The sequence below is a fragment of the Nerophis ophidion genome, linkage group LG04, assembly GCF_033978795.1.
Source record: "Nerophis ophidion isolate RoL-2023_Sa linkage group LG04, RoL_Noph_v1.0, whole genome shotgun sequence".
Lineage (NCBI taxonomy): Eukaryota > Metazoa > Chordata > Actinopteri > Syngnathiformes > Syngnathidae > Nerophis > Nerophis ophidion.
In genome coordinates, this window is record NC_084614.1 from 73,703,310 (window position 1) to 73,714,797 (window position 11,488).

General features: G+C 37.2%; 1 protein-coding gene across 4 annotated transcripts in view; it reads left to right on the plus strand.

Annotated features, from left to right (window-relative positions):
- cadm1a (cell adhesion molecule 1a) overlaps positions 1-10,527 on the plus strand; it is a 968,224-nt gene extending 957,697 nt beyond the window's left edge. For all 4 annotated transcript variants that reach the window (XM_061898993.1, XM_061898988.1, XM_061898989.1 and 1 more), the window contains one exon: positions 753-10,527. In XM_061898993.1, coding sequence (XP_061754977.1) covers positions 753-871 — 119 coding nt within the window. In that variant the 3' untranslated portion in view covers positions 872-10,527. The remainder of the gene's footprint in view (positions 1-752) is intronic.
- Positions 10,528-11,488: the final 961 nt, after the last annotated feature.

Consider the following 11,488-nt stretch of genomic DNA (forward strand, 5'->3'; position numbering starts at 1 on the left):
GGAAGATCTCCAATCGAGACAGAGGGACTTTTAAAACTGAAGAAAGATAAGGAAGACTTCTATAAACAAATTATCGATGCTTTTAATCAGAAGGAGCTGCGCATGGACTTTATTTATAAGTAAAGGTAAGACCATCATAAGGTGTTTTTTTTTTATTAAATGTGCTTTTCATGATGGTAACCTTACATCACACTCAAATGTATAAGCACAGGCCTAAATTTGGTAAACGCCGGAGTGAGAAGAGGTTTTAAATTAATTAGCGCCCCGGCGGCAATTCAAGGAAATACGGTAGTTAGGGTTTACAAGCAGCATCACGGACTGGCTTTTAATGGCCAAAGGTATGGAGATGTGTGTCCAAGTTAAAGGAAACGGTCACTTTCACGATATTATGTTAGACCCACTCGACGTCCATTGCATCTAATCTTCCCTAGGAACCGGGGTGAGGGGGGGGGGGGGGGGGGGGGGTCACCCACATCTGCAGTCCTCTCCAAGGTTTCTCACAGTCATTCACATTGACATTCCACTTGTGAGTTTTTCCTTGCCCTTATATGGGTTCTGAACCGAGAATGTCGTTGTGGCTTGTGCAGCCCTTTGAGACACTGCATAAATAAACATTGATTGATTGATTTTTCGGAATCAGATCGCGACTTTTAATCGCAGTTCACGTTAGACGGCGCCGTGGAGGAAGATGTACGTTTGGTTTTTTTGTTTTTTTAGGGGCGCTCTCTGATCCTCTGTGACATCCTCCTCAGGTACCTACTTCACGCACGAAGCCAAAGGGGCGGACGACGCCGCCGACGCCGACACGGCCATCATCAACGCCGAGGGGGGCCACACCAACTCCGACGAGAAGAAGGAGTACTACATCTAATCAAAGCAGGACACCCCCCCCCCCCCCCCGCCCCCACCCGCGTCTTTTAGTGTCCACTTTATCGGACACGGCCCTTTCTGGAGGTAGGGGGCGGGGGAGGGGCATGGAGGGAGGGAGTTGGGGGTTTTTGAGAGGAGATCCAAGATGGAAGGAAAGACACAGTTCTTTTGTCTAGTCTAGTCCGCAGATGTAGGTGGAATGTTTTTGTGTGTTTCAAAAAAAAATAAATAATAATAATAGTAATCAAAAACGGACAGTTTTTAGGAAGCGGGCGGGGGTGGGGGTGCCAGAAATCACTGTAGAGCGCTTCTTCACCGCCCTCCCTCTAAGCCACACCTTTTTTCCCCCCGCCCCCTTGTTGTCCAGTCCAAACATTTTTGCAGAAAATTCCGTGCCTTGTTCGGGTTTTTATTTTATTTTATTTTATTATTTTTTTTTTGTCGTCGTGTGTGCATAATAACCCCGCCCCCTTCCCCGTTGTGGTGTTTCCGTCACCAGGGTTTCAAGGTGAGGCGACTCCTCCCCTAAACGTGTCGCCTGCGTACCAAGACTCCAGTATACTGTGATGACAAATGCATGGAATGCTTTACCATTATTGTACATAATAATGAAGAAGTGATGGGACTTGTAGATGCCCCGCCCCCTTAAGATCAACAACACCCGTTTTAGGCAGCAAAAAACGAGCGTTTTAAAACCCCTCCTTTTCTTAAACCGACACGTTCGCGGTCATTTCCGCCGAGTACATTTTCGATTCAGGGGTTGTTTTTTTTTCTTTGTTTGCCGGTAAGAAGGCAAAAATAGGTTGACGTTAAAAAGTTTTGTTTCGAAAAATGGCCGCCCGATCGTCATCTCACAATTCGTACAAAAGTAAATAGCGAGTCGTTGTATTATACACAAATCCTTACGACAAACTATTTTTTACAGATTGCTAGAAATACAACGGCTATGGTGATTATTATTGTTGTCATTGTAATTATTGTTATTGTCGTCATGCTCATTTTCCATTTTAATTCGATCAATTTTTGCTCACATCGTTATAGTTTCGCTCACATCATCGTACACATTTTTTTACGTTTTTTTTTTTTTTACGAAGCTTAGACGATTGCCAAAAGTCATAAGTCATAAATCGAACTTTAATACGCGAGAAGGCACCAGCTTCCGAATGTCACCAAATCAAACGTGTTATCGTAGAATGCCGAACAAATCTTGACCATCTTGTTATTCGGAAAATCGCACCGGACTCTAATTTGGCATCGGCTGTTGTAGCTGATGAGCATGTTTCTCCAAATGTTGTCTTCTTTTGGAAAGAGAAAAACGTACTTATTTGTTGTATTTCCAGAAAAAAAATTGCAAAATTCTAAAGCGTTTTATTGGACGGCGTTATTTTGCGGCAGTTGTGGGCTGCTTGAAACTTGAAAACATCGTAACGAAGCAAGAGCGGAAAAGGCCCAAAAAATGCGTTAAAAAATGTTTTGTGTTATTTTACGTAAATTAGATAAAAATACCATTGAAGTTAAACAATAAAGTGTGGCTTTTTTAATTTTCTACATGTTTGTAGAATAGATCGGAATAAAAAGACAAAATTCGTAGCACAATTTGAAGGTGCATTTTTTACATATTTCGGAATACAAGAGAAAAACACTGTAAATTCTGAGGACACAAAATCTGCGAAAAAAAAGTTACATTTGGCAATACGTGATAAACATTAAAAAAAAAATTAAATTCTGTAGGTAACAAAAACTTTTTTTTTTTCAGATTAAAAGAAAGAAAAACTGAAAATTTGAAGATAAGAGTAACATAGAAAAGTAACATTTATTTGGCGATACATGTTTCACATATTTTAAATTAAAAAGAAAGAACACTTTTGAAAGTTCAAAGTAACACAAACATTGGGAATGAAATCGAGAAGTATGTTTTGCGCATTTCAGATTAGAAGAAAGAAAAACTGTAAATTTGAAAATAACACAAAATCTAAAAGAAGTATTTGGCGATACGTGTTTCACATAATTCAGATTAAAAGAAAGAAAACTTGAAACTTCAAAGTAATACAAAAATGTGATTTTTTTTTTCGAGAAGTATGTTTTGCGTAATTTGGATTAGAAGAAGAAAAAAATTCAAAATTTGGTGTTAACCAGAAATTTTCGGAAAAATAAAATTTGGAAATACATAGGCGCCAGCGCCCCCCGCGACCCCAAAAGGGAATAAGCGGTAGAAAATGGATGGATGGATGTTTCACATGTTTCGGGTAAAAAGGAAAATATTTTTTAAACTTCGTAAGCAACAAAACAATTTGAATATTTTTTTCTGAGTTTTGTTTTACATTTTTTCAGATTAGAAGAAAAACTGTAAATTAGAAAATAACACAAAATCTGAAAAAAGTAACATGTTTCACATTTTTCAATAAAAAAACGTTTGAAAGTTTGGGGAAAACTATTTTAATTGTTCTGTAATTTTACGAGGTATTTTTGATTTTTTTCAGATTAGAAGAAAACCTGTAAATTTGAAAATGACACAAAATCTGGAAAAAGGAACATTTGGCAACACACGTTTTACATATTTCAGATTAAAGGAAAGGAAACTTTTGAAACTTTTTAAGTAACACAAAAAATTGAATACTTTTTTAAATTATGTTTTAAATATTTTAGATTAGAAGAAAGAAAAACTGAAAATTTGAAGATAACACAAAATATGAGGAAAAAAGTAACATTTGGCATTACATGTTTCACATATTTCAGATTTAAAAAAAGAAAACTTTTGAAACTTCAAAGTAATACAAAGATTGGAAGATTTTTTTCGAGAAGTACGTTTTGCGTATTTTGGATTAGAAGAAAGAAACATTTTGAATTCGGTGAAAACCTGAAAATTTTGAAAAAAATAACATTTGGAGGTACATGTTTTACATCTTTCGGATAAAAAGAAGGAACATATTTTAAACTTAATAAGTAACACAAAAATTATGTTTTATTTTTTTAAGATTAGAAGGAAAACTGTACATTTAAAGATAACACAAAATCTGAAAAAAAAGCTTTTGGTGATGCATGTTTCACATATTTCAGATTAAAGGAAAGGAAACTTTTGAAACTTCAAAATAACACAAAATGGGAAGATTTTCTTCGAGAAGTACGATTTGCGTATTTTGGATTAGAAGAAAGAAAAATTTTGAATTCATTGATAACCTAAAATTTTAGGGAAAAATAACTTTTGGAGATACATGTTTTACATGTTTCGGATAAAAAGAAGGAACATTTTTGAAACTTAATAAGTAACACAAAAGTAAGATCCCCCCCGAGTTATTTTTAAAAAATAAATTAAGATTAGAAGAAAAACTGTAAATTTGAAGATAACACAAAATCAGAACAAAATAACATTTGGCGATGCATGTTTCACATATTTCAGATTAAAGGAAAAGAAACTTTTGAAACTTCAAAGTAACACAAAAATCGTAAGATTTTCTTCGAGAATCACGTTTTGCGTATTTTGGATTAAAAGAAAGAAAAATGCTAAATTCGGTGATGACCTACAAATTTTAGAAAAAATAACATTGCGAGATACATGTTTTACATGTTTTGGATAAAAAGAAGGAACATTTTTTAAACGTAATGAGTAACACAAAAATATGTTTGGTTTTTTTCCGAGTTATGTTTAAAAAAATTAAGATAAGAAAAAAAACTGTACATTTAAAGATAACACAAAATATGAAGCAAAAAAACATTTGGCGATACATGTTTCAATTATTTCAGATTAAAGGAAAGGAAACTTTTGGAACTTCAAAAAAACATAAAAATCGTAAGATTTTCTTCGAGAAGTACGCTTTGCGTATTTTGGATTAAAAGAAAGAAAAATGCTAAATTTGGTGATAACCTAAAATAAGAAAATAAAAAAATTTGGAGATACATGTTTTACATGTTTCGCATAAAAAGAAGGAACATTTTTTAAACTTAATAAGTAACACAAAAATATGATTTTTTTTTCCGAGTTACGTTTAAAAAAATTAAGATCAGAAAAAAAACTGTACATTGAAAGATAACACAAAATCTGAAAAAAGTAACATTTGGCGATACATGTTTCACACATTTCAGATTAAAGGAAAGGAAACTTTTGAAACTTCCAAGTAACACAAAAATTGGAAGATTTTCTTTGAGAAGTAAGTTTTGCGTATTTTGGATTAGAAGAAAGAAACATTTTAAATTCGGTGATAACCTAAAATTTTTGAAAAAATAACATTTGGAGATACATGTTTTACATGTTTTGAATTTAAAAAAAATAAATAAATAAAACTTCGTAAATAAGTATTTTGTTCAAGAAATATTTAGGATTACTCGAAATAAAAACACAAACTACGAGGTAAAAGTAAAAAATGTCGAGATACGTCTTTTTTATTTCAGCTAAAATAGAAGCAAACTCTCTGGAATCGTGGCAATAAAACAATAACGATTATTTGTAAGTTTTTCTCATAAAAAGATGTTCAAAATTTAGATTAGCATGCGTTTGGAATAAAAACAACTAAAATTGTGACATAACACAATATTCTTATTTGCAGGTGGATATTGATTCCTCAGACCAGTAATATAAAATCAAAATGCTTGTTTTATATTATTCGTAAAAAAAATTGAAAATTAATTAAGCACTAATTTGAAAATAGCTAAAAAAATAATAATAATATATATCTCAAAGTAAAATGGCTGACAGTGGCGTTATTACGTCCGGCGTGTTACTGGGAAATGATTACTTTTTGCTGACTGTGCGGACACGTTCACCACTTCGTACTTTACTCGTGTTTTGGGGAAGTTTGGTCATTACGTATGATAGCTTTAACTCATCGTCACACAACGCCCGACTTTTTACCTTCGAGTCGTGCACTTTTCCGATAAGGAGTTTTAACTCTCTACGCCGTTTTTTTGTGTTTGTTACGTGCTTGCGAGGTTCGGGTAACGGTTTGATGTTTGAAGGTTTTTTTTGGGGTCCGGTAATGTCCGATATAACAATTATTATTATTATTATTATTAGCTACGTTTTTATCGTTGCTTTACGAGAATCACGATCTGTCTTTTTGAGCGCGAGCGCACATGACAGCTTCCATTTGAAACGACTACGTCTTGACGACGACATTCGAAAACCGATCAATTCAAACCAAATTCCCCCGATATCGGAGAATTTTTGTATTGTTTGCTTATTTTTTTTTCCCGCACGTACAGTTGGAAAAGGGGCGTTTACGACCCTGTTTCTGGGCGGATCTCGCATGGGTTGGTTGATCATTTCGCAATGCAATCTGCAGAAAATGATGAAAAGCGCCACTCCACACGCTGTGGTCAGAGTTGGGATTGCCACAAAAAAAAACATTTTGAGATATTCGACACTCTACTGCCATCTGGCGGCTAAATTGAATATTAGGGGTTTTATTTTTATTTTTTATTTTTTTTTCAAATTAATCGCGATTGTTATGTGTAACGGTTCTGAATCAATTAAAAAAAAATCCCCCCAAAAAATGTTAATTTAATTTTTTTGAGCTGTTTATCTATCCTATGGAGGAACGTAGTTAATCCTAGAACTAGCACCCAATGTTACTAAAAAAGTTTTGATTTTGAATCGAGAATCCTTTTAAGTCGAGAATCGATTCTGAATCGAATCGTTACCCCCCAAAAAACAAATCTATTGAATCGTGTGGTGCCAAATATTCACAGCCCTAGTGGATAGTGCACCCTTTATTCGTCACGTTTCGTGTGTCAGGTAAATGCTGACGAATTGCGCCATACTGTATTTCGAATCAAGAATCATTTTTTAAATCGTGAATCGATTCTGAATCAAATGGTTTGCCCCCAAGATTTGTATTGTGTGGTGCCCAACTATTCACAGCCCTAGTGGATTGTGCGCCCTTTATTCGTCACGTTTCGTGTGTCAGGTAAATGCTGACGAATGGCGCCATACTGTATTTGGAATCAAGAATCATTTTTTAAATCGAGAATCGATTCTGAATCAAATTGTTTGCCCCCAGGAATTGTATTGTGTTGTGCCCAACTATTCACAGCCCTAGTAGATTGTGCGCCCTTTATTCGTCACGTGTCGTGTGTCAGGTAAATGCTGACGAATGGCGCCATACTGTATTTGGAATCAAGAATCGTTTTTACTCGAGAATCGATTCTGAATCAAATTGTTTGCCCCCAAGAATTGTATGGTGTGGTGCTCAACTATTCACAGCCCTAGTGGATTGTGCGCCCTTTATTCGTCACGTGTCGTGTGTCAGGTAAATGCTGACGAATGGCGCCATACTGTATTTGGAATCAAGAATCGTTTTTACTCGAGAATCGATTCTGAATCAAATTGTTTGCCCCCAAGAATTGTATTGTGCGGTGCTCAACTATTCACAGCCCTAGTGGATGGTGCGCCGTTTGTTCGTCACGTTTCGTGTGTCAGGTAAATGCTGACGAATGGCGCCATACTGTATTTGGAATCAAGAATCATTTTTTAAATCAAGAATCGATTCTGAATCAAATTGTTTGCCCCCAAGAATTGTATGGTGTGGTGCTCAACTATTCACAGTCCTAGTGGATAGTGCGCCGTTTATTCGTCACGTGTCGTGTGTCAGGTAAATGCTGACGAATGGCGCCATACTGTATTTGGAATCAAGAATCGTTTTAAATCGAGACTCGATTCTGAATTAAATTGTTTGCCCCCAAGAATTGTATTGTGCGGTGCTCAACTATTCACAGCCCTAGTGGATGGTGCGCCGTTTATTCGTCACGTTTCGTGTGTCAGGTAAATGCTGACGAATGGCGCCATACTGTATTTGGAATCAAGAATCGTTTTTACTCGAGAATCGATTCTGAATCAAATTGTTTGCCCCCAAGAATTGTATGGTGTGGTGCTCAACTATTCACAGCCCTAGTGGATTGTGCGCCCTTTATTCGTCACGTGTCGTGTGTCAGGTAAATGCTGACGAATGGCGCCATACTGTATTTGGAATCAAGAATCGTTTTTACTCGAGAATCGATTCTGAATCAAATTGTTTGCCCCCAAGAATTGTATTGTGCGGTGCTCAACTATTCACAGCCCTAGTGGATGGTGCGCCGTTTGTTCGTCACGTTTCGTGTGTCAGGTAAATGCTGACGAATGGCGCCATACTGTATTTGGAATCAAGAATCATTTTTTAAATCAAGAATCGATTCTGAATCAAATTGTTTGCCCCCAAGAATTGTATGGTGTGGTGCTCAACTATTCACAGTCCTAGTGGATAGTGCGCCGTTTATTCGTCACGTGTCGTGTGTCAGGTAAATGCTGACGAATGGCGCCATACTGTATTTGGAATCAAGAATCGTTTTAAATCGAGACTCGATTCTGAATTAAATTGTTTGCCCCCAAGAATTGTATTGTGCGGTGCTCAACTATTCACAGCCCTAGTGGATGGTGCGCCGTTTATTCGTCACGTTTCGTGTGTCAGGTAAATGCTGACGAATGGGGCCGAATTGGATTTTGAATCAAAGAATCGTTTTAAATCGAGACTCGATTCTGAATTAAATTGTTTACCCTCCAAGAATCTAATTGTGCGGTGCCCAAATATTCACAGCCTTTGTGGATAATGCACCCTTTATTTGTCATGTTTCATGTGTCAGGTAAATGCTGACGAATGGGGCCAAATTGGATTTTGAATCAAAGAATCGTTTTAAATCGAGACTCGATTCAGAATAAAATAGTTTTCCCCCAAGAGTCATATCGTGCTGACGAATGGGGCCAAATTGTGAAGTGATGTGAAGTGAATTATATTTATATAGCGCTTTTTCTCTAGTGACTCAAAGCGCTTTACATAGTGAAACCCAATATCTAAGTTACATTTAAACCAGTGTGGGTGGCACTGGGAGCAGGTGGGTAAAGTGTCTTGCCCAAGGACACAACGGCAGTGACTAGGATGGCAGAAGCGGGAATCAAACCTGCAACCCTCAAGTTGCTGGCACGGCTGCTCTACCAACCGAGCTAAACCGCCCCAAATTGGATTTTGAATCAAAGAATCGTATTAAATCGAGACTCGTTTCAGAATAAAATAGTTTTCCCCCAAGAGTCATATCGTGTGGTGCCCAAATATTCACAGCCTTTGTGGATAATGCACCCTTTCTTTGTCACTTTTTGTGTGTCAGGTAAATGTTGACGAATGGCGCCATACTGTATTTTATACCAAAGAATCTTTTTAAATCGAGAATCGATTCTGGATTAAATGTTTGCCCCCGGGAATCAAATCGTGTGGTACCCAAATATTCACAGCCCTAGTGGCTAGCGCGCCCTTTATTTGTCACGTTTCGTGTGTCAGGTAAATGCTGACTAATGGGTCCATACTGGATTTTGAATCAAATAATCGTTTTTAATCGACACTCTATTCAGAATCTAATTGTTGCCCCCAGGAATCGAATTGTGTGGTGCCCATATATTCACAGCCCTAGTGGCTAGTGCACCCTTTATATGTCACGTTTCATGTGTCGGGTAAATGCTGACGAATGGCGCCATACTGTATTTTGAATCAAAGAATCGTTTTAAATCAAGACTCGATTCTGAATCAAATTGTTTTCCCCCAAGAATTCAATCGTGCGGTGCCCAAATATTCACAGCCTTTGTGGATAAGGCACCCTTTATTGGTCACGTTTCATGTGTCGGGTAAATGCAGATGAGTGGGGCCATACTCTATTCCTGTATTTTGAATCAAGAATCGTTTTTACTTGAAAATCGATTCTAAATCAAATTGTTTCCCCCCCAATAATCGAATTGTGCGGTGCCCAAATATTCACAGGCCTAGTGGCTAGTGCACTTTTTTATTTTTCATGTTTCGTGTGTCAGGTAAATGCTGACAAATGGGGCCATACTGTATTTTGAATCAAGAATACTTTTTAAATTGAGACTCTATTCAGAATCAAATTGTTGCCCCCAGGAATCGAATCATGTTGTTCCCAAATATTCACAGCCCTAGTGGCTGGTGCACCTTTTATTTGTCACGTTTCATGTGTCAGGTAACTGCTGACGAATGGGGCCATACTGGATTTTGAATCAAAGAATCGTTTTAAATCGACACTCTATTCAGAATCAAATTGTTGCCCCCAGGAATCGAGTCATGTTTTTCGCAAATATTCACAGCCCTAGTGGCTAGTGCACCTTTTTATTTTTCACGTTTCATGTGTCAGGTAACTGCTGACGAATGGGGCCATACTGGATTTTGAATCAAAGAATCGTTTTAAATCGAGACTCTATTCAGAATCAAATTGTTGCCCCCAGGAATCGAATCATGTTGTTCCAAATATTCACAGCCCTAGTGGCTAGTGCACCTTTTATTTGTCATGATTCATGTGTCAGGTAACTGCTGACGAATGGGGCCATATTGTATTCCTGTATTTTGAATCAAGAATCCTTTTTACTCGAGACTCGATTCTGAATCAAATTGTTTTCCTTCAAAAATCAAATAGTTTTGATAGTGCGCCCTTTATTCGTAATGTTTCGTGTGTCAGGTAAATGCTGACGAATAGCGCCATACTGGATTTTGGATCAAAGAATCGTTTTTCAATTGAGACTCGATTCTGAATCAAAAAATTTCCCCCCAAGAATTGAATAGTTTTGATAGTGCGCCCTTTATTTGTCACGTTTCGTGTGTCAGGTAAATGCTGACGGATGGCGCCATACTGGATTTTGAATCAAAGAAACGTTTTTCAATTGAGACTCGATTCTGAATCATAATGTTTTCCCCCAAGAATTTAATAGTTTTGATAGTGCGCCCTTTATTCGTAACGTTTCGTGTGTCAGGTAAATGCTGACGAATGGGGCCACACGGGATTTTGAATCAAAGAATCGTTTTTCGATTGAGACTCGATTCTGAATTAAAATGTTTTCCCCCAAGAATTGAATAGTTTTGATAGTGCGCCCTTTATTCATAACGTTTCGTGTGTCAGGTAAATGCTGACGGATGGGGCCATACTGTATCCCCCCAATACTAAATAACTATTGTGTTATTTGGGTGCATTTGTTTATTTTTTTTCCCTCGTATTAAAAAATCACAAATACTGACCACAGCGCTTTGCGATCTGTTCAATTCCTTCACGCTGTCAACATCAAATCAATTTCCACGGCTTTTCAAGCTATTTAAATGACAAAATTGGAGATTAATTTGGAAATAAATCGTAAACTATTACGTGTTGTGTTTATTCCACCAAAATGTACTTCGGCATACAAAAACCGGCCTGACTTTGTTGTTTTGTTTTGTATCGTAACGCCCTTAGGTTCGAGTGCAAGGACGTCGAAGCCGATAAGTCGGACGTTAAAACGCGCCGTGATGTCGTTTTCCCGCCAAACCGCAAACATTTGGCGTCTATGTTGTACATGCTTTTCTGTATTTGATTAACTAGTATTTGGCGCACTGTAATACGATGTACAAGTACCGCTTTGTGTTGACATCCCGAAAGTTGTCGTACTGCTGTTGACGCACCGCCGCCTTTGAATTGTGTCACCCGAGTCATTTTATTATTTTTATTTTTTTCTCCATATTTTCTAGATTTTGTCTCTCTGCTGTTCCTGGGAAATGTTTGTGTGTATTAAAGGAGGAGAGGAGCGCCACATTCCCATACACATTTTGTATTGGTTCATAAATAGACA